At 45.5% G+C, this 23,736-nt stretch overlaps 1 protein-coding gene across 2 annotated transcripts in view; it reads left to right on the forward strand.

The window, feature by feature from the left end:
• The window catches only part of Pura (Puratrophin-1-like), a 152,008-nt gene that overhangs the window by 9,323 nt on the left and 118,949 nt on the right, over positions 1–23,736 (forward strand). Inside the window, exons 1-2 of one of the 2 annotated variants that reach the window (XM_043430088.1) lie at positions 3,857–4,809; positions 9,676–10,455. In XM_043430088.1, coding sequence (XP_043286023.1) covers positions 4,771–4,809; positions 9,676–10,455 — 819 coding nt within the window. In that variant the 5' untranslated portion in view covers positions 3,857–4,770. Of the gene's footprint in view, positions 1–3,856; positions 4,810–9,675; positions 10,456–23,736 lie in introns of those variants that run through there. The other variant, XM_043430087.1, reaches the window with a different exon arrangement.

Below are 23,736 nucleotides of genomic sequence, written 5' to 3' on the forward strand. Positions count from 1 at the left end.
ATCCAGACGCCCATTAAGTCGTCAGCTGGCGGTTCGACTCTTGGAATAGGCAATTCGAAAAAATTGTTTTTTCATTTCTTGCGAGTCTGAAGAATCGAAGCATCAGAAATTTTCGAGAATTCAAAGCCGAATTTGGGCCAGAAGTTCCCAAAAATAATGGCGGACGATTCTCAAGTTCTGGTGGCTGCAAGATTCCCTGGCGAAAATGATGGAGGCGTGTGTGTCTAACGCTCGTTGACTCTGATTATCTCGAAGATAGTAGAAAAAAAGTGGAGCCCGCGGTATACGAAACGGAGGTTGTACTCGAGCGTTGCAAGGTAACGAGAAGACGCCGAGTGTTGGCTGTGCAGGGGGGGGGGGGGGGGGAAGGCCGCTGGGAGATTCGTATCTTTATTTATTATGTTATTAAAGTGGCGGGAGTTGAAACTTTTATTTGAGCTCATATTGTGCGATGTTTATTTCTCTTTATTCGGAGTCTCGCATATTTTAAAAGCTTTCGTTGTCCGGTGGCGTGGCGTAACTGTACCTAATATAGTGTATCGAGTGTAACGCGATGAGAGAAGAGCGGCGGCGCCGGCGGGGCCTCGCGGTATATTTTCCATCGGGTACCGGGCGCAAAAGTTTGCCAGCGAGGAGCAAAAGCTTCGGGGGCTTTGGAAACGGAGGCAATAAATTGAAACGCGCGTGTACTTCGCTCCTTAGATGGCAGTCCGGTTACCGGCAATCAACCGCGCTCGGATCCGCCGTACTTGCGAGATCCTGATTGCCATTTCTTCTTCTCAATTTAACCGGGAGCCACCTTTTTTCCTCTTTTATATTTCTCTCTTCCTCATTTATTTTCTTTCGCATCTCTATTTTCGTTTCCTCCTTTTTTTAGCTCGTCAACTCTCCGGGGCTCCGAACTTCGAATCGCGCCCATTTGCGCTCCGGTTCAAAAGCACTTTTCGATAATGCTCTAATCACGCTCCAATCGAGCCGGCAATCATTTTTTGTCCTTCGAATCCACTCCGGAGACCGTTTCGGGACTAAAAAAATCGTTTTAGCTACGAATCTTCGACCGCAGCGATCTGACGAACGTTCCAAGTTTTCGAAACGTTTTTCAGGCCTGGATCGAGAAACACGAAAAGACGAAAAACACGCTCCTCACCGCAGGGGAATCCTCCGCACCAATTAATAAAAGTCACTCGTTTAAGCCAAGTTTCAATCATTTTTTAGTTCCGCGCTCGCACCGAGAGCCTCTCGAAAAGATTCTCTCAAGGCTGCTATCGCGCTCGAGGCTGATTATTCAACGATTCCGTATAGTGAAATACAGTTGTGACGATGAGAGAGTAGGCGAACAGGTATTAAAGCACCCTCGTCTACGAATGTATGCACGAATATATACAGTCAGCTTTATCAGCTCTCTACCACATAAATACCTCAAATCGTTTACACGATAAGAGAGTGTATGCTCACTCTGTGTGTACCGCGCGTACGCCTAATCGTTGCGACATGCGTAACAGGCTTATGCCGTGAACACCTCAGAGATTTATTCCGATTCCCAGGATAGCGTCGCACATAAATCTTCTTCTAAACAAATTTGTTTCTAAAAATGAGGAAGAGTCTTGAAAAAATGTGAACATAACTCGAATGGCAGGGTGTCAATTCTACATCGGGCAACTCGACATTGTGTCATCGTTTCTCCAGTCAATTATTCCATCGTTGAAACTGTCCAAGTGTAGCAAGTGTAGTACAAGCGCGTCAACCCTCCATCGGGGCGAGTCCCGATCGTGTAGTAACCTGACATTTCGTCGACTGTTATATGTGCTCGTATTTTTCGTTTACTATACTTTTCGCACAGAGAACCGCTCGTACTGGACGAAAATCTTTGAAACGTGTAAATCTTTCCATATTTACCAGCGCCCGCGCTTCGTCAGCTCTTAAGTTTATCGACAAATTTCTAATCGAAAATCCTTCATCATTTTGTTATTTAATAATGCTACGAGAAAATATTCATGACGATCATAATAGATTTCTCTATAGTCTTTTGAAATGATAATTCTTCATTACGTAGCGATAAGCATTCAAACTTCATAAGTTATTAGCTGCTTGAAACAATATGAAAAAAATCCATCTCATTATTCTTGGTATATATTCATTAGAATGGGTCAAAAAACATGTTTTTGTTTTTCAAAGAATATAGCCTTCAAGTGGAAGATTGAAGGCTTCACTCTACTTCAATCTTCAAATTAATTCTAGTAGATTTTTCATTTTCGCCACTGTCCTTTGCCACGATGGTTTGATTGGACTTGTTGGAACTTTTTTCGGTTCGGGTTTGCATGGGTTTGTTTGGGCTGAAATTTCGACAGGGAAAAAAATATTTTTTTTACACACCTTAATAGATATAAAGAATATTGAGATGGATGTTGTTTCGCAGTGTTCCAAGAAGCTAATAAGTTATGAAGTTGGAGTGCTTATCGCTGTATAATGAAGAATCATCATTTCTCAAGGCTACTATGATTGTCACGAATGTTTTCTTGTAGCATTATTAAATGACATAGTCATAAAAGAAATTATTGTATCAGAGATTCGTCGATAATCGACACGCTTTCAAAATTTTCGTCAAGTACGAGTGGTTTTGTCAATCGGGACTCAACCCGATGGAGGGTTGACGCATTTAGACACTTGGCATCGGAATCAATCGCTCGGACCACTCGACCCGATCAACCACTTGGAAAGTTTTAATGGTGGAAAAATGTACTGTAGAGTTGACACCCTGCCTCTCGAATCCGGCACGATTAACTGCGGAACGAAACGTATTATTAATAATCGAATTTTTCGCGCGAAAGTTTCCTATGAAAGGCTTCGAAAGAGCTTGTAAGAATGAAAAGGCTCAAAGGAGGTAAGAGAATGAAGGGAATTTTCGAACGCATGTGGGAAATTCGACTATCGACAGATTTTTATCGCTTGAAAATCTTTCGTTTGCATGAAACATGTGAAAATTTTTTTGAGAGCGAATGAATTAGCTTTGCTGTCGTTTCATCTCGGGAGGGTCGGAAAATTACCTCCGGAAACGGTTTTTTGTCGATTTTCAAAGGGTCGTTGAGTTTAGTGGAGGGTTTCGATGGGTTCTGGTCCATTTTCAGGCTTTCGTTGAATTCGTCGAGCGATTTTTAGCTAATTTAAAGACTTTTTTGAAACTGGCTATGTTCCTGGGATAAATAAGATGGAAATGAGGCTTTTTTAAGATCGTTGCACGCTGGAATCGCTCAGTTTTTTCAGTCGGAAGACGGATCAAAGTTTACTGCAACGATGCGGAGCGTAGAGCGCTCAGCAGCTGCATTACCGATTAGTCGTGTTGACGATGAACGAAGAGTTCTTCACGGGCACGTGCTGCAAACGATGAATTATAGAGCCGTAAAGCGGTGAGCAATTGCGGAGGCGATCCGCAGAGTTTCTGCGTTCTCTGCGGAGCAGTACTCGTGGGAAAATGTGGTGAGTAGAGGCTCGAGGCTTTCACCAAGAGATGCCGCCACTGGGCGGAGAAAGCGCCGTCGTGCGCGTGAACCGTTCTCTTCGAAAGTCGATTCATCCCTTGGGCAGGGATTCAAAAAGGGATGAAATTTTATTCGAGAAAACGGGAATACCGATGGAAATATTGAAAAACAATTGGAGCGTGAAATTGCGTCGAGATGCCAAATTCGTCCCCTCATTTTCAGCTAATTCTCGAGGGACCTCCAGAAAATCATCCCCTCGCGGTAGGGTGGAAAAGTGCGATCACGCATGCCCGGGAATCTCGCTCTCTCTCTCTCTCACTCTCTTCCTCGCTCTTCTACGAGAGCAATATTCTATTTTGACAGTACGCCCTAAGCCTCACGTTCGGTCGATCCTGTGCAATCTCGACTCACGAAAAACCTTCCTTCCGGACCTGGAATCGATGCTTTCGAATGATTGACTCAAAGTTCGTACCTCGAGGCTCAAAGCCCGCTTGAGTTTTGACTTCCAATCGGTTCCACCGAGTTTCTTCCCGTGCTGACAGTCATCCTCGTTCGTTCTCGTGTCAAACCTCGTGACAAGATTCTCTCGAGGCTTCGGGAGTGTGTTTACGTGTGTTCGAGCGTGCCACGAGCATGAGAGCGAGTGAGAGAGAGACGCGGAGGTCGTGAAGCGAGGCCAGTGAATTACGTAGGAACGGAGAGGTGAAAAGAGCAAACCGACGATGAGCAGCGCGGCTCACCTTCCCTGTCATAAGCGGGTCAGTCGATAGTCACTCTCGGGGAGCTCAATGGGAAAAGCACCGGGAGAGACTCCGAAAAGCGGATTTTTTCCGCTCGCGGCCACGCTCCTTCCGGCTCGATGAGCAGGCGGAAAAGTTAGTCACATCCCGGCGATGACGAACGCAGTGCGAGCTCCCAACGCAGCGACAAAAGAGGAAAAACAGTGTTTCTCGGGCGTGGGCTTTAGCATCGACGGACGAACGTCCAGTTTCGGGGTTGAACGTGTCGCCGATAAATACAGTTTAAGAGACTCCCCGCGGAGAGAAAAACTGATGCTGGGACGCGTATCTTGGCCTTGCACGGGTGGAACCACCCCCCGAACCGAGCACACCTAAAATCCGTGGATACATGTATATATTTTGGCAGAAGGAACGATCGATCCACGCAACATTGTGCATGGAACCCGAGAAGTCGAATTTTAAAATGAATTCGTCAGCGAGATCGGAGGAGAGCGCTTTCCAAGTTTCTCTGCTTCTGGCTGGATAATCGGGGAGGATTTTTAAACGGAGAAATCATGAGTCATTTCGACTGGAAACTTTTGAGACGCAAAAAGGTACTGAAAATGAGCTAAACAGGATTTTTTGGGGGGACAAATTTCTCTTCGGTTTTGACAGTCCATTTCTCAATCTACGACGAATTTATAAATCCGAGTTACGATTCCGTTAGGAATTTCTCGAAGCCGGAATTCCCGGACTCTGGCGAACCGCCGTTTGCATTTGATCGAAGTAAATCGGGAGGCCTCGTTCCAATGAAAAAGAAATTTATCAAAAATTTGAATCGCACGATTTTCGTAAGCCGCCGACGCACGTGTCCGTTCGTCCGATAAGCTGCACGTGAAAGTGAAAATCGTCATTTTTACGAGCGAGTAGAAGTTCCAACTTACGTCGGAAGGCTAATCGCTGTCATTTGTGACTCCCGAAACCGAAACGCCGCTCATCAATTTTATTTCCTTCTGACGAGGGTCCCTAACATTCTCCGAGTTTTAATGTCATTTTCACCTTACAACTCAATGTGGAAACTTTTAAAGTTTCTCGCTCATTGATTTTCCACCGCGATCTCATCAACGATAACGATTCCCATAATAGAATAATGTCGACACGACAAAAAATTGTGATAATTGAAAAAATTTCGAAATATTCTAATCAACTTTATGCGTCGAATAATAATTTCCTTTTCCTCGTCATTAGTTTATCGATGCAGATTAGATCTCGGTGTTTCGGATGCTGTTCGAGTGTATTTGCCTTCGCGCGTGTGTGCGCGACACGGACGCGGATGATTGTATTACACGCAGAAGCTTTCCCAATAGTGCTCCTGCGTTTACAGGATGTGCACGTGTAATTTAAACGGGAGAGAGAGAGAGAGAGAGAGAGAGAGAGAGAAAGAAAGGGGGAGAAAAGAGAGGATCGAGTTATGGGGGGCGCAAAAAGCATTAGCTTTCACCCGTGGGCTGTGCGAGAAGCGATGTAGCTCATGAAGTAAAAAATGATGAAGAGGAGGAAGCGAAGAAGCGAAGAAGGAAGAGGACTACGGCAGGAGTTATACGTGCTCGCTCGAGGACGAAGTCTCCGCGAGGTTTCTTCCTCTTCCTCCGCTCCTAACGGTCCACGTACGCCGCTACTCTTAATTGATAATCGAATTAGCATACAACTCAAAGTACCCTCATCTGGGTATCCATTTGTGCGTGCGTTCGTGCTCTGTTACCAAACTCAACAATTTCAGGCTCCGGAACACCGTGTCTATGTGTGGGCTTTTTGCACAAAATTTACGAGTTTGTTTTAAAAAATGCTGCGACCGGCTCAAAATTTATTTCAGTTTTAACGAAGAGTGACTCGATTGGAAAAAAACTTGCATTTTGTCTCTTGGAAGATTTATTTCCACTCTGGTGATAAAATGACTAAAAGTGTTGAATTTTCCCGCGAAAATCGACGATATTCCAGTTGCTTCGGTTTCTGAAAAATCTCATGGAAGCATTGATTTTCAGTGGAGCGAAGAGAGCACTGGAAACGATGCCACTTTGACGAGGGTTATTCGTTGCTCTTAATTCCATTTGGGATAATCTCGTACATCGCGAGAGATTTCAATCCCTCGTTCTGTCTGCTGATCTGGCATCTCGACGAGGGCTGTCACGTGAACTTGGAATGATCAAAGTTTCGAAACGTGTCTATGTGCCTATATAGCGATGTGGATAGACGTGTATAAAGTCATTACATCGAATTGAATCGGAATCGGAGGGTTCGCGAATGCGGCAACGCGATATTGTTGGCGGCGTGGCGCAGTTATAAATTGATCTTCGTCGAGCGTCACTTGCATGTATTATTACGCGAAAAGCAAGAGGGAAAGGACCGCGTCTTCGTCGTATCCTTAGAAATTCTCGGGTTGTGGGTGCTCGCGAGCGAGATATCAAACCCCCAGATGCTCATATTTTCCCACGATCCTTCTCCCCATCTCGCTCTCTGCTTCTCAACTCCTCCATATTTCCTTCTCTCTCGATCTTTTTCTCGTGTTTGCTGCTGCAGAGCACGGTGTGCTCGGGTTTCGCCGTCGAAGCACGCCCCGTCTAAATATTCTTGGCATGGCTCAAGCACTATATTACTCCTTTGCCCTCGCCAGTTCTGCAGTTTCTCGTCATAGTCGGTGTACAGCGATCCTTCAAACTCTTCGAATTCGTGAAAAAAGCGAGCGAGAGACAGAGAGAGAGAGAGAGAAAAATAAAAACCTGCATCCTTCGAATGAGCGTATATTCTCGTCTCGTTCCTCACACTTTCCGTATCCCTCTCTCTCTCTCTCTCTCGCCCCGCATTGGCTGCATGCACTTTGCGATCCAGCTTTTCGTTTCCCAGGATATTTATTTATGCCCAAGATCGTTTTTATACCGCCCGGAATATAAGAGTCCCGTAGATCGTGATTTCGAGAATCATTTCGTCATGAATAAATCAGTGGAGCTACTGTATTTTTACAGACACTCGTTCACAAAAAGGCGCACGCTGATCCCTCGTTTTTTACTCGCCGCAACCACGAACTTGGCGTGTATACTTTCCCGCGACGAATTTACGCTCCTCGCTCTGCTCCGCTTCGCCTCCTCATCCTCGTCTCAACGCGAAAATTCTCTGCCCAAGCATCCCTCTTTGGTGCGAAGGGCGACGCGATCTTTTGAAAATTTAGCACCTGTAGCTCATCCTCATCCGCAGCCACATCCGTCAAGGCTCCATCTCGTCCCATTCGCTTTCACCCTGCTCCCTCATATATTATTCGGACTAAAAGGGGCAGATTTTTCTTTCGAGTGCAACGAAGGGCGCGAAAGTGAACGCGCTCGTTTTGTACCGAGCGCGGAATACTAATAGGCGTTTCATACGGGCCCGATATGTATGCTGGCTACTCACGACACGCTGCAACTAAGTAGGCCAAACCGAGCCACACATATGCAACGACACATCTCAACCCGCATATCTATATATAGCATTTGTTCGAAGTGAACGCAGGAGGGTTAACCGAGTGCACCAGCCTCGGGGTGTTTGTTACCGGCATATAGGGCTCTGCACACTCAAAGCCTCGTGCTGTGCAATTTACGATCGATAGCACTATCACGCTTATCTTGATATAAATTTATGTGGATTTATATACAGGGGAGACCGGGGCGAAATGGAGTGCCCAAGAAAATATTTTACTTTTCTGAAGTTTAAGAAACTTTGGTCATTTTTACTCTCGGACACGAGGAAATCTTCAAATGTGTCATTTTTTTCAATTTTTCGAGAAAATATCATCAAGTGTTGTGTCAAAACGGGGTAGGCGTGAAAAATATGCGAATTTTTTGTGCTATTTAAATTTCACGAATTGTATATAAAACTATAAATATTTGTGGCAAAACGGAGTGTCTTTGAAGAATTTGTGATTTTTTACGTTTTTTGGATAAATATTGAAAAATGAAAGAATGAGATGGAATAAAATTAGCGGATTTTTGAAGTACTTCGTTTTGAGCCGGTCCCCCTATACGTGGAAAGCAGATAATATTCCTTATAGTACTGGCGTCATGCGTTCTCGTTTGTCCCTTGCATGTTGGAGGTTTGAGCCTATATAGAGATACAGAATGGCCCAAATTAAATTGTCAAGGCTTCGGGGAAATCGATAACGGAGCAAACAGTTTTTCGCAGTTTGTTCCTCGTCCTGGTAGCAATGTGGAGCGATGGAGACAAAAATCGTGCAGGGACGTTGCGAGGGAGCGGGTTTAATGGGGAGGAAATTAGTTACATTCTGTTTGTACCCTGTTCGATGCTCATATTTTTGTATTTAATTGCGTCGCTGGCATTATAAGTGAGTTTATGGTAGGAAGTTCCGCGTTGAGATTTCGTGCGGCGATGAAAGCGGAGTCCGGAATGACGTACGACGGCTCAAACGAGGCGGATTATCGATCGAATCCTTGAGCTAATATCGCGAGTGACGTTGACTGGATGAAAAACAAAAACGTTGGAGCAGAGAGAGGCTCAGTTTTGTTTTTTACTCCGGCAGCGATTTCGCTGAGAAATTGTTGCAAATATTTGCTTAAACGAGAGAGTATCGAGGGAGAGGGAAAAGCTCGGGTCTCTTTGGTCGCTCCCTGTCCTCGTTCATCCTTTTTGTCACAGCGGGGTTGCTTGGCAGCCTCGCGATCGATTGCATCCTCGCGCCTCTCCAACTCTCATTCGAGAGAGTGGCGTGGCTAACCGAGAGAAAAGAGAGGGGGAGGGAGCGACGAGGATGGAAAAGATAGACGCAGAAAACAAGGGAAAATGCGAGAGAGAAAGAGAGCCCGAGAGAAACGAGAACTCCCGTTGCTGCGTGTAGTGGTGACCGCAAATGACCCCGTGTAATATGAAATCCACTCGAAAGGTTGGTCAATACAGAAATATTGGAAAAACCGTCATTTGCTTAATACCCCTTTTTTGAACCACAATATTTCGCGTTTTATAAAATACCCCAGCGATTACACTCATTTTGTCATCACCGAGTTCGAGGGGCATTCAAACCTCGGAGGTTTCAGAACAGTTCCGAAGCAAACTTCTTTGCTTCCGAGAATTTAGCTATATTTATTATTATTTTCAACGCTCGAAGCGTTGCACCTTAAAATTGACAGACGATCGTTACTGTTACGCTTGGAGAAACGCTCGTGTGCTGAGATACGAGTGCATTCAGTTATAGTGCAATTAGCGTGATTATGCGATTTGGATAATCTTGTCGATGGCGCAATTCACTCGGAATACTATTGTAAGCTGAGACCAGCATGCAGTTGGAGTCGGATCTCTTGGCAGCTGCAGACATTTTCTGAACTGCTTCCTTCGAATTTTTCAAAAGAGTTTTGTCACTGAAAGATCTAATGTATTCCAGGACCATTTAAGTTCTCGCGCGATAAAAGTTGACTGAATTCCGTTCGTTTGTTCTGTCGCAGGTGATTCCGGTGGAGCGCAGAATCCCGGAGAAGGATGAAACATGGTCTTTGGCGTCGGAGGTAAACCGGGACGAAGATGGCGGTGGGGGCTTAAATCCGCCAGGATTAGAGGCGAGTGCAGAGCCGGGCTTGACGAAATTAGACGAAAACGTTGAAACGGAAAGCGAAGTAGTTTCGGCGGTCGGGGGCGAGTCGGGTCTCGGCTCGAGGGGTCACGAGACCCGGAAGAGCAAAACTCGCAGAGTCAAAAGTTACCTTCGAAAGTGCAAGGGCGCGTTGACGAGTAGGAGCGAGGACTCGAGTTCGGTGGAGAGACGAGAGAGGAATTCAACTTGCACTTCTTGGTACGTGAACGAGGAAGATCCTAGAGGGAGTCAAGACAACGAAGATGGAATCGGGCTCGATTTTCCTACGGTTAAACTCCCGGAAGCAGCCGAACGGAGGAGGTCACTCGAGGAGCGAGAAGTCACCGATGATCTCGAAACTGAGGAACCGCAAGCGAGACACGACAGCCCGAGGAAAGACAGCGGATTTTCCGTTTACGAAGATGCCTCCGACGAGCCTTTGGAAATCCCCGACAACCCTCGAGAGCGCGTTGGCTCCCGTGAAACTCTTGTTCTCAACGACGATGCCATTTTGTTGAACAAGTGCGATTCGAGTGACACTTTAATAGCCGATTTGCCGGAAATCGTAACCACCCAAATCGCGCAATCGGACGCGAGTGTTTCCGGCACCGAAGACGATGAGAAGGTCCAAGGACTCAAGTCGAGTCTTCCTACGGTGAGTTGTCATCGATTTTCATTAAAAGCTGCCAGCACAAAAATCCAATTACAACGGTCGACGATCCCATGAAAAATGCCCCTTGAAACATCGCGTGCGAGCCTCAAACTTTCATTCTCGTTTCAAATGTGTCCAAAACGTCTCCGAAGCTCCCTCGATTCGGCAATCTCACAATTGGAGAAATTCTCTTTCGTTTATCCTCTTCGAGACTGAAAGAGACAAAAAAGAGAGAGGCGTGGAGTAATAGATGGGAAATGGTGCTCGTTCTCTGTGTTAAAGACACAAAACATCGGGGAGAACAATCGAGAATTTCCTCTCTCTCGTTACGGGAATCTGGAACGACGTTACACATCGATAGGTCGATACGATATCGGTGTTATGTGCTGCGAGGGAATGCCCAATATACACATAAACACGTTCAAAAAAGATGTTCGTACATACGGGGTGTTCTCCCATGGATGAGTCATTGATGATTCGTCGATTTGTGACGAAGCGGTTAGAAATAGAGTAAAGATGAAGAGGACCGAAGTTGAAGAGCACAAAATTTACAACAAAAAAGTTTTCTTCGAGATTGTTCCATCCCCAGTAGTTTAGTCCTGGCACCCGATCGAAAAACGACTCGTTTCCGAGGAGTTTCTATTTCCAAAAACTTTTTCGAGTCCCGCCCGAGGTTAAACGACCAACGATACAGAGTTGCGGCCAACAACTTTTTTTTGCAGAATTTCATCATCTACAATATTGGTCCCATGCATTATTGCCGTATCTCTAACCGTTTCGGCAGCGAAGGCTTCACCAGCTCGTATAGCTTAACTTTTGGTAATTAATGGCTCATCAGCATGAGATTTGACGCGAGGCCGGTTCCTAGCAGTTTCCCTGACATTCAATTGCTCATCCCAGCACTATACTCGAACCCTGTTGGAACACCCTGTATACAAAGAGACTAAAGTTGAGAAAAGAGATATAATGATAGCCACACACACGCACACACACACACACACACACACACACTCACAAGTATGCAAGAATCCAGGAGAAGTTGGCGAAGTTTACAGGAGGCTGAATTCTCGTACAATCCTGTGTTCGTAGCCGTCGCCAGGTCGAGCCCCGGCGCTCGAGGAGCGTAATTGGGAATTTTTTCCACTGTTATTCGACGAAGACGAAGCTCACCACTCTCGCTTGCTCAGTAAGGAAAGTATATTGTATAGCATATAAATCCTGAGGTTAGTCTCCTCTTTCTTCACCCAGATACCTACATACACAGCGTACACAAACAGAGGACTCTGCCCTCGCGGTGTATAACGAATAGATTATATTATCTCTTTCTCTTCCCCTTTGTTTTTCTCTCGCTCTCACTTTTTCTCTCGTGCTTCTCGTCCTACACAATCCCTTCATCCTTCTCCAGCCTTCTCCCTCGCTCTTTGGTGTTCCCTCACGAGGCTTCGAGCTGGGTTCAGCCTCTCGGGGTTACAGAATAGGTTACCGAGGCTCCCAGTGGAAAGAAACCAGCCTCCTGGTCCACATCATCGTGCACTATGCACCGCGGAGGCCTCGGACGGTTGTGTCTTCGTTTCCAACACTGTTGCACTTGTGCACCGATATTCGACGATAATATATGAGATATTCTGCGCTAAGTAAACCACTTTTTATCAGCTCGCGTAGCACGACTGATCTTTCCGTATTTCTTCATTGTAAGTGGCCCCTGATCGAGGCACATTTTCCATGATTTCTTCTCCGCCAAGAGTCGAAAGAAAGCGGATTTGGCAAGAAACGGAGATAAATTGGAGACGCGCGGGCTTTGGGTTCGAGTCTCAATTCGACGAAGAAAGCGATTGAGCGCTTTTTATCCGGCGTCCCAGCAGGGGCGGTTCGGTGGTCAATTGGATCGGACCGATTGACGTTAAAAGTCTCGTAGGATCGACGTGGCTCGTTTCTCGTTAGGGCTGGGGGGGGGGGGGGGGCGCGTTGTCGATTCACTTAAACCTATTTCTCGCGACAACAGGATCAACGACGCCGAGGGTTTTTCCGGCGATACAGTAGGAGCTTGAGTTTAAGGAGGCTGAGACGCGAAGGAGAGGTGTGTATGGGAATTGTTGGTCGGGCACGCCGATCGTGCTCATTAATTATATCGGCGAGTGATCTATCTGGACCAGCGAGCTCGTCGGGTCGTCCCCCCCCCCCCCCTCCCCCCACTCTCTCTCGGAGTATTCCCCCAGCGCTGAGAGTGCTGCACAGAAAATTCGCGAGAAAGAGGGCTCTTCGCCCTTTCCTCCGGCTCCACTTGCATCTCGTTCGCTTCATTTATACATACAAGTTTGGAGGCATAATGTGCTCCACATACAAAAAGGTACATACTTGACGAGGGAGCGAGAGCCTCGCAACGATCGCCGCGATAAAAAAGACAAAAAAGGGAGCAAAACAAGAGCGAGTTACTCGGAGGAATAAAAAGTAAGCTGAAACATATATTTCATGGCGTGTACGGTGAGAGACAGGTAAATCGTGTGGCCGATTTCGTGTCGGGGCGTCTCTCGTTGAAACGGAAAAGTCGATCATCAGTCTCGTGAAAGTGGTATAACAACACGTACTAAATATACGCGATATTTATCATCCATAAACATTTTCATGCGGATGCATTGACGCGAAAACAGTGCGAGTCCGATCAGCGAGCTTCGCCTCGAGACCGACCGGGGTCGGATCCCCCCCGGCGGGGCTTCGCGCGCGGTTCTCCCACCCGCCGCGCCTCGCGGCTGGTGGGAGAACCGACGCCAACTTTCCCAGCGCCCTCATTCGTCGCCGCACCAAAGCGCTCGGTTCTCTCGCGCAAATCGAATTTCCACTGTACCGCAAACGGTTTATTTATCATGGAGCGACGGGTAGGAAACTACCGTGATTTTTTCCTTCGTTACCGCGTACGTACGAGGAGGAAAAAGGCCGGTTTTCGTAGCTGCAAACGCGCGCATACGTGCCGAACGCACGCACTCGGAGTTAAGCCGGGATTATAGATGCTTGACTCGCGAGAGATCTCGCGCGCACGTTCTTACATACGTGCCAATATATCGGCGCGCCTCCACAGTTTGTTCTACCGTTGGCAAACCACCGGGAAACGATAAAGCTTCGATATTGTATACGAGCATCGCGCTTCCATGGCTGCATGTACACGCGAGAGCCCGCCTTCGATACCTTGGGAAGAAGAGGCCGCCGCGCGCGTCATGGGATTTATTGTAATTGGCGGTAATGACGGCCTCTCGGACGCGTGCACCTCGTTTCTTCGCACACGAAAATATATATATGTATCTGTATGCTATTCCACATATATAATATACAATCACCCCGAAGCCTTCCTGAGCGTAACGCACCTTTTGCCAGACTGTGTCAGTGGTGCGTGCATGATCTATGCTTTTCGCCTTCTCCCAACTTTTTACGCTTATAAACCGAACGTAATGCCTCCCTCCCCTCGCAGCCCCTGGACTTGGAGAATTCTCGGTAACTCGAGAACCTTCGACCATAGCCGAGCGGCTTCCGGTTTCGCTCGAATTCCCATTTAAATCCTCTCTCAATTCGCTCCTTATATTTACTTTTACCAGCAGAGCTTTTTTCCTGCATGGCTCTTGGGAAATGAATTTCTTTGAAAGGAGCGTCGAGTACTTCGACGATCCGGAAAATTTTCGAAATTGCTTCCACGTGATCGCGAAGTATATGAGAGAGAAATTGAAATCACGCATGCGACAATAAAATCGGCGTCGTAAAATCGTCGTGCAGATCCGAAGATTTGTGAGTTTGTCAGGACGTGGAAGAATAAAAGCTGCCAGGAAGTCATATTCCAACGACGCGCACTCACGGCCCAACGCCGTGGCGTCTCGACGAGTCATCGAATCGCATCCACATTATGTTGGCTCGAGATAAACATATTCCGAGCGCGCGGCTGTGAGCGCGGCCGCGGGGGAGGAAAAGGCAATATGCGATGGCACGCTTTGTTTTGTTTATACTCACGATGGCAGCGCAGGCTCGAGGATCTCAGGAGAGAAAGTGATACGCGTTCTCGTCCTCTTCTCTCCCGATATCACGAGCACATCGCTGACGGAGGGAGATTACTCCCGTCCGAGCTCTTCTAACGACGCGTGTATAAAACGTCAAAACGTTAAGTGCATTATGGCTATTGAGGAAGAGAAAATTTATGCCCCGGTGTAATTTGTATTCGAAGGAGGAATCGATAAACATTTTCAATCGTGCGAACAATTAAAACAACAAAAACGAATCGAAATGTAATCAGGCCTTTTTCCCAGCACGATTAATATTCGTATACGGGACAAACAAACCAAGTTTTTCGTTGCGAGGCGACTCGAGCGAGAAGTTAAGTACCGACGGCGAAGGTTCCTTCCAAAAAAAAAAAAAAAACGCGCAAAGTCCCGTATATTTTTAATGGCCAATTTGCAGTTCTGCAATCCGTTAATCTCCGATAATCCGGTCGTTCGAGCCTGCAGAACTATGCCTATAAAATGGTAATCCGCACTTTCTGGTATGAATACGTGCACCGAGGAACTGTAAATGATAAAAAAAAATGGCGATCGCGGCCCTCGACCGCGTGGTTTTGACCCGCTGCCCCTTAAATTTTAGCACCGCGGCGTCACTTCGCTCGGTCAATCTCGCGCGCGAGATAAAGAAGAAATTGACTAAAAAGTAACGTGTCTTTCGAAGGATGATCGAAGCTTCGAGACATCTCTATCGCGCGCGGTTTAATTCGATGCGAGGATTGTAATGCGGCGGGGGATCGCTCGTGTGTTGGGAAGAATCGTAAAACGTAATGGTGTGCTCGGGCCATTTGAGCGAGTCTTATCCCACAATAAATAAATACATATAAAGACGCGTATATAGTTATATGAAATATGAGCACGTCCACGGATCACGCTCGCCCTATGCCTCCGGCTGATGGACGGTCATTATTGTAGCGTGACAGAGAGCTAAGGAGTTTCTATAACTCTCGCGATGGTAAATGAAGAATTTTCGAAAGAATATAGAAAAAAAAGGGGCCCAAAGAAAGCAATAAAAACGGCAAAAATATCTTTATATTCCCTTCTCGCCCTCGGAAGAGACTCCAATGGCCCATATCCCACGACCGTCTCCATGTCCCTCCACGACTCGTCTCTTGTTCCTCCGATACTTTTTTCCTCCTCTCATATTCCTCATAGAACGTATATCTACGCCTCTATATATCTATACATTCGCATAATATAATATAATATCCACAGGAGTACCGTAAAGTGTCATCCGTACGGGTCACATCGTCTTTCCCGTGCTCCTTGTGGGAGTAAAATATTTGCAGTCTCATGATGTTGTACACACGCTGATCCGGCGCGGCTTCACAAAGAAATATTTCATATATGCGCGAGGAGGAGAGTCCTCGCGAAGAGAGGATATAAGAGGATCTAAATATCATATTAAGAGAGAGAGAGAGAGAGAGAGAGAGACAAAAAAAAACGTGGGGAATGAGAGGGAGGAATTTGCGTGAGAGGCGATTAAGCTGGGAGGCGAGCAGGATAAAGTGAGGAATCCGAAAAGCTCAACAGTGATTATGATTGCAATTGAAATGTGTTTTTTTTTCAAATGAAATGAAAAATTGAGTCTGAAATTAAGGTCCGTAGGGTTGAAAGTTCACGCGGGGGCGAAGGGTCCTTTCATCGAGGCGGATCCGCGGTAGACCCCCCGGGGGGATTTGGAGCCCGGGAATAACGAGGAAGAGGAATCCGAGCGAAAATCATTGAGAGATGCGGGGAAAGAAGAGTATTTTTATTGAGTGACGGATTGGTATCTTGGAACGGATTTTTTGAAGAGAGAAAGTGCCAGGATCTCGATTCCTCTTTGGCTTTTTCGGGGAAGCGGGACCTCCCGAATCGCTCAATCGGGGCTCGCAGGACATCGGAGAGATGAAGGACCGGAGAGCGACGTGTGACGAGCGTAAAGGATTAAGCGTGAAAGAGCCCGCGAAAGAGATTGGCTTACAAACTCGGAGGAGATTATCATCAAGTACACAGCGCGGAGCCTTTTTTTAACCGCACGCATGTACACCGGCCAGTCGCACAATCACCTTTTTCTTAGGATTTCAGTCGCTGAGCTGTGAGCCGGACTAAAAAATAAAGAAAGAGACGGGCTCGACTCCCCCACGCACTTTAGTCAAAGTGAGGAACAATATGCCAGGGCGAGAGCAACTCGCAAAAAAGACTTTGTACCAAACCAAGGATTGAGACAGAGAGAAAGAAGCTGCGAGAGAGAGAGAGAGAGAAGAGACCCTTTAAGGGAGCGAGAGTTTGCGTTTCGCAAACACGAAAGAACGTGGTGGCGAAGACGAACAAGAATAAAAGCGAATCTCAAGAATCCTCGTGCGCTGCTGCACCCACGCGCCTCTCAAGATCCGATATAATATATATATGTACATTTTGTACACATACGTGTATAAGAACTCCGTGTAAATGGCATATAATGTTTACTCTGCGAATATTCTCTGTCTCGGAGGAGGAGAGATTTAAAAGGAACCGCCGTCTCTCGTGGTCCCCGACGTGAAACGTTTGTGCCTCTCGCGACTAAACACCGGCAAATGACAGAAGGGGCTTACTGTGCTGTCCGCCCGTACCGCGAAAAAACGAACCGACGACCAGAGACAGACGCACTCTCTCTCGTTCCCGCATTACAATGCCATGCGTTCACGCACAGTTTCTCTCTATGCACCATTTATATTTCATCTTATTACGTATTAAATCCAAAGTGTGCCTCCGGAGTGGATACTCCGATCCGTAGAGTCGGAAGATCGTCAAATTTCCAAGAGAAAAGTCTTGAGCGGTTTTTCGCTCCGTCGCACCGTTTCGGAGATATCAATCGACGAGTGCGAGAGCCAATCCGTCGCGTCGTCGAGATCCAGCGCGGAGCGGGGGAAGCGCGTCCCGCCCCTTCGCTCCTCGTCGATTGGCCGTGACACCTGAACTCGAATATCTTCCGAACGGTGCGTCCTGGAAAGACACTACAAAATACTTTTCCCTTCAGAATCGTTCGGTCTCTCCGTTGCCGTACAAGTGCGACTTCCAGGACACCCTTTCTCCACAACTCGGGGTGCATGTAAGCAAGAAAAACAAGGAGAGAGTGGGCAAGAAAATCGTTGTAATATGCGTACAAGTATTTTTACGTTATTGCGGCTCGAGACTTAAAGGCTTTATCACTAATCTTGGCGCTAAGACGATTCCCTGAGTGCATACATACGATACAGCAGATATATGTATATCGGATTACGAGTATGCGCCACTATTTCGCCTCCGGTGCTCTTCCAACTCCGTGTTTTAGTATACAAAGGCGATTTCTAGTCGAATCAACTGCTCGTTCTTCATCTCGAATTGGGCATATATTTTGAAATACCGCGTATTCCGACTAAACTCATATTCTCCCAGAACATAAACAAGCACGCACGCTCCATTTAGATCCATTTTATTCGCTGTCAATCGATCTGTCCACGAATACATATTTATACCCTCGCCCAAGCACACATAATCTCCGTACATCGATACAATAATTAAGTATGTACGTATACACACACACACACATTGTGAAATGGTATTTTCTGCGTTACGCGTATCGGATTCTGCTCTACGTTTACCTTTATCAGATGTATAGTTATAATGTGGCATGGGAGTTGGTCAGTTCGATGCTCGTTCCGTTATAAATGCTGTGCGAGCTGCTCCTCCGGGCAAACGCAGCGGCAACGAGAAAGCTCGGGAGAGAGAGAGAGAGAGAGAGAGGCTCGCGCAGAAGACGATAAAGAAATGACCAGGAACACCCTCTTCCGCCTTTTCTCTTCAACTCGCTATGAGATTTCTGCATATATGGTCCTTGTTTCTCCTGATTTTGCGCAATTTCAACGATACTCCTTGCCCTAGACTTCAGTCTTTTTTCATTAATCTTACCAGACCTTTCATGGGCTCTATGTTTCGAACTGATCAAATTTCCCATCGACTATTATTTATCAAGCATCGCGGAGCTTACTGGACTTCCTGGATGAGCTCGGAGTAGAGGAAAAAACATTTTTTCATTATTCTCGATCGTTCGACGTTGACAAGTCGATGGGATCGTAGAAATTGTTCGTTTATTGCCTCAAAAACAATCGTCAAATTTAAAATGGTCGTTACGAAGCAAGAAATCTATGGGCTTCGTAACGACGCTCAATTAGACGAAAATATTTTTAATTCGAGGAATATTAGGATTGAAAAAACTTGATGAAAATTCGGCCATTTTTGTTCGGGTTCAAAGGCTTCGCGGAGTACGATAAGTTGAAATTTTTTTAATTTCATTCTTTCGGCTTTGCATCTCATTTCAGTCTTTTTATTTGCTCACTTTATGCCTCGCTCAATCTGCATTTCCACCCGCGATTGCTTCAGGCGACGTTTCCGCTTTATCAAGCTCCAGTATTTTTTCTCTCTCCTTCGCCGCTCGCTCTTTTTCACCTTTTCTCTCTCCGTCCAACTTCAACTATTGCGTGTGCTCACTTGCGAGAAACTCTCTCGACGGAAAAGGTAGCGTTGAGCGAGCCATTTAATTTCGAGACACCTCTCGAAGCGGTTTACACGCGCAAAATACCCGTAACGACCACACTACGAACACACGAATTAACTGTAACTATATCATACAATGATAAATACAAAAGCCACTAAAATATTTGCATCTCTAAATAATAAACGAATAATTATTTCTATCAAATCATCAAAATTTTTCAAGTTTCAACTTTTTCGCAGAAATCCAGATTTCTTCCTATTTTTTTGACGTGTCCTCAAATGTTATTGAAGGTGCAAAAAACGAAAAACAATTTTTAAATATTTCGATAGAATTTCAATTGCTTTGAACTCGAGGAGGAATCTTCCAGTGGGGTATTACACCTTTTTTTGAAAACTGTTTTAAATGAATCATGAGATCGCAATGAACCAGTGGAATTTTAATATCTATTTTACAAGACCGTAAAGCGTCTTAAAAACTATTTTTTATTTTCGATTTTGAATTTTCGGCCGCGAAGCCTAGCCGCCATGTTGTTTCGGTTTGTAACCAAGACCAAGTAACAAGATTTGTGAAAATAATGAATTATGAAGTATATCATTGGTCTCTCGTGCCTGAGTGCAATAATACACGTGTAAAAACGTCACTAAAATTGTTGGTAGATTTGTACTTTATTCCGCTTTCACAGAACCTTTCACAGAATTATGGAATTTTAATAAAATAAATGATAAAAGTTCACAAATTTAATAATAACTTGTAAAATTTCAAAATAACACAGAGCGCACGATAAAAATCTAGATTGACATTTGAAAAAGAGACGAAAAAAAGACGATTTTAAAAATTGAGTTATAAAATTTACATTGCATTTTTATAAACGAATATTGACGTTTCTCGTTTAATTTTTAAGAAATCTATCGTAAACATGCACTTTTATATTTTTTCTTACATACTGCGTAAAGTTCCCTATTATTTACGAAGAAATTTCGTTGGTTTTTATAATGCAAAGAAATTTGAGTATTTTCTTCATGGATATCTGAATCATTCATTATTGGCATACTGTTTATTATCCCGTTTATGGAACCACTGAAAACCCTCATTTTTTTTATAAAAGCCTGAAAAATGGCTGGCAGCAACGTTTGAATGTTCCTCAATAACGAATAGCATTTTTGAGTCGTCGTTTTGTGGAAGTCCCCATCGTAGTGTCACGTTTCTATTACAATGCTCTTACGAAACGATGTTTGACGTAGCGACACAAGAGGCAACGCACAAAGATCGTGAGTACGTATATATGAAGGATTTGCGAGAGAGTCGCACGACAGAGCGAGCGAGAGAGGGTCAGGAGAGAAGGTTTTATGGGAGCGAGACACACCCACCGGATGCACTTTGTACGTTGCATGAATGCACCACCGCGAGAGATGCCGAAGTGTTGTGTGAGAGAATGACAGAAACGAGAAAGAGAAGGAGACATTTTTATGGGATAGAAAACGTCATCGATCGACCCAGATCTTATGCAAGTGGTCCAGGGTCGTCGAGACAAAATTGTCTCTCACTTTTCATCTATTTCGCCCAACACAGTGATACGCAACTCTCGTTATTACTGTCAAACTATCACGACGATAATTGCGGTGCCTCCGATGTCACGAATTGCGAGAATAATATTTGAAAAAATTGTAGAAAAAAGCTAACTTTTTCAATTTTTTCATCTTTTTCATCTCCGTCACTAAATTCCACAATGACTGTGAGTAACAGACACGAAAGAATATGGGTACGAGCGAAACGAGAGACGGATATAATCCGATATCTCGAATTTGCGTAACTTTTCCTTCGTGCCTCAAGCGAGACTGCAACAGTATTGCAATATTATTCACTCTCGGTCGACGAGAGAATCGTGACCGCGACGTCTATGCCACACGATTTTCTACTCATCCGACTCTCGTAGCAGCAGCAGCAGCAGCAGCAGCAACAGCAGCACCGACAGCAACAACAACAACAACAACAACAGCAACAACAAGAGACTAGAGAACTCGGACGGACGTTCATCACTTGCACTTTCCTGTTGTCATGACGTATTCCATTTATTCCTTCTGTCTCGTTTCTCTTGAATCTTGTTCCCAACCCCCGTTTCTCAAACCGCGATCAAAATCGGTCCGAGTCGATCGCGGTTTCCCGGCGTCCCGTCCGAATTCTCGGCGACTTCCGGTTCTCCCGAAGCTCGGTCAGACGCTCGTAAAAAGGAAATCCAACCTGCTGGAAAAGGCTTTATCGGCAGTGTCCGTTAGTCTTTGATAAAAAAAATGACGGCGTTACTCACGATAACAAGCAAAACGAACGGCGAAACGTTGGAAGAAAGGAACGATTGTAACTTTTGAACGGAAAAAAGAAAAAAGAAAAAAGAAAAAACACACCGCGAAGAAAACGGAGCGTTGTACGTAAATGAAAAGAGTTTCAATCTTAGTTTCGAAGACTCGAACATGGTGCGTTTAATTGGTACAAGGTTTGACGGCGAACGGCATATATACGCGGCCTGTTTTAACAAACCTATCGGAAGTGAATGACAGAAAGGAAAATAGAGAAAGAGAGCGAGGGAGATATAGAAAACTTGGACGTTTATTCGTGATTTGGCGAGTGGAAGTTTGCGCATGCGCGCACATATTCAAGTCGCTGTTTTAAAGTTACACAATACACGATGTATAGAGTAGTTTGTTCGAGGGGGTGGGGGCTTGACGGGGGTGTATTAGAGAAATGGAGGAAGGACGCGCGCGATTATCCATCAATGCCCTTTCTCTCTCTCTCTCTCCCTCTCGCTCGTTCACTCTTTCTCTCCACTTTCTGCGTTTCGAATCACGATAATGCGCTGGACCACCGTAGTCGGTGAGGCCTCGGTACAACTATTCGAGAGAGCCTGAGAGAGACGGAATACGATCCCATGAATCTCGAGGAACGAGGGAGAGAGGAAGTGAAAATAAAGAGAGTCACGGATAGACTGGCGCTATACGATGGATGAAAACGCTTAGGCATTAATCAAGCACGAGAGAACGCGCCGAGATTCCCCGGTATCTCTGTATATACAAAGTGTTCCAAAACTCGCGCCCCCGTTCTTCTCGCAGGCTCGACAGATTGCAAAATTCTAAAGATCAAAGTTCTTACGCACTTTTCCGAGCGATCAAGCGTTCTTGAGATATTCGTTATCGAGGCAGCGAATTGACTGCGACATATTTTGGTCGATATCTCAAGAACGGTTAATCGGATCAAAAAGTGCTTTAAAATTTTTTTGTACCGTGCTGAAAAGTTTCGGGAAACTTGTCGTTTTAGGTAAAGTTTGAAGCGCTGATTCGAGGAGCAGAATCGTGAATATTTTCTCGAATATAAATGCTTCCCGGTAAATGGCCGAGTCGGCCAATTCTGATTCATTTATTACGAGAGTTTTCTCTTTGAATATAATTAATGTTTAAAACGTCGATGCAATCTTTGTCCGCTGGACGATCGGGCGGGCGATGAATGCGGCGAATTAAAAAAAGGGACACGATCGCATACACGCTCACCTTGCACCGCATAATAGCCGGGAGCAATTAATCACGAAACTTTTGAATATGATCTCGGTCGGGTGATCGCGACGGAGCGTGTTCTCGCGACTTTGCTGTGCTGCGGCGGCCGCATGCGGACGACAACGTTGATGCAATTTTTGCGCCTCGCCGAAAATGCAAATTGGCACCCTGGGCGGTTCGGTGTGTTGCACAGCATGCAACGCGCCGCTCGCGCGCTCCACAATCAAACCGAGTATGAACAAGGAAGAGCGAGCAAGGAGAAAGGGAGGGAGAAGGGAAAAGAGATCAAAAGATGATAATCGCGGCTCCGCGACCCTCCCTTCTTACTTTTTTCTCTCTTCCCTCCCTCCTCGTTTTATTCTCTTCACGCAACATCGCGAAAGAGCTCGATTTCAATTTGCCGAGCGAAACGTCATCGCTGTCAGCACGATTCGGCTTTGTAATTGTGCGTTCCATGGGTGAGGTGCACAGAAAAAAGTGAAATCAATTTTTTCCTATTTCTCGGGTTGGACTAGTTCCAACGAATAAGTAGAAAAAAAATGTTGGAAAATCCCTCAGCAATTGAAGTTCGAGCGAAAACAATAAAAAGTCTCTTCGCCAACTTTCTACCTTGCGTTCATCAATTTCCATCAAATCGTCCGTCCATTGGGAAGAAGAAAGTTCAAAAATCCAATTCCCTTTCGCTCTCTCAACCGCTGCGATGCACCGAGTACAAAAGGCAGAGCTTGAAAGTTTCTGGGATCGTGCACCTGCGGCACTGGATCCGTGACGTCATTTTCTTGATATTCTGAGACCGGAATGTTCATTCGCGTCGTTAATTATCAAGCAGTATTTTAATGAATACATTAATTTGAGTGTTAATTACTCCGAGCCAGGATCGCGTCCGAATCTCTCGTTGTCGTTGCCGCAATTAAAATTAATTGAAATTCGGCGATGTATAAAAACCGACTGAAGCAGGCTCAATGGCGCATAGAAATAGTTTTTAGCTTCGTCGGCTAATTTGTCCAGCTAAATCTTTATAACTAGAAAAAAGGGTCGAAAGCATCAGAACCGAAGGAAAAAGAACATTTTTTGCAAAGGTAAAAGCAATCAATTTAGGTGCGCAACCATGAGGAAGATTGGCCTGGCCGAGGGCACGTCGTACCGAAAAAGCGGAGCCCTTAACAAGCCCTTTATCCCCGGGACTTGCCCCGAACGAATTTGGCCCTTTTGCCTG

This window comes from Venturia canescens, chromosome 10, assembly GCF_019457755.1.
Source record: "Venturia canescens isolate UGA chromosome 10, ASM1945775v1, whole genome shotgun sequence".
NCBI lineage: Eukaryota > Metazoa > Arthropoda > Insecta > Hymenoptera > Ichneumonidae > Venturia > Venturia canescens.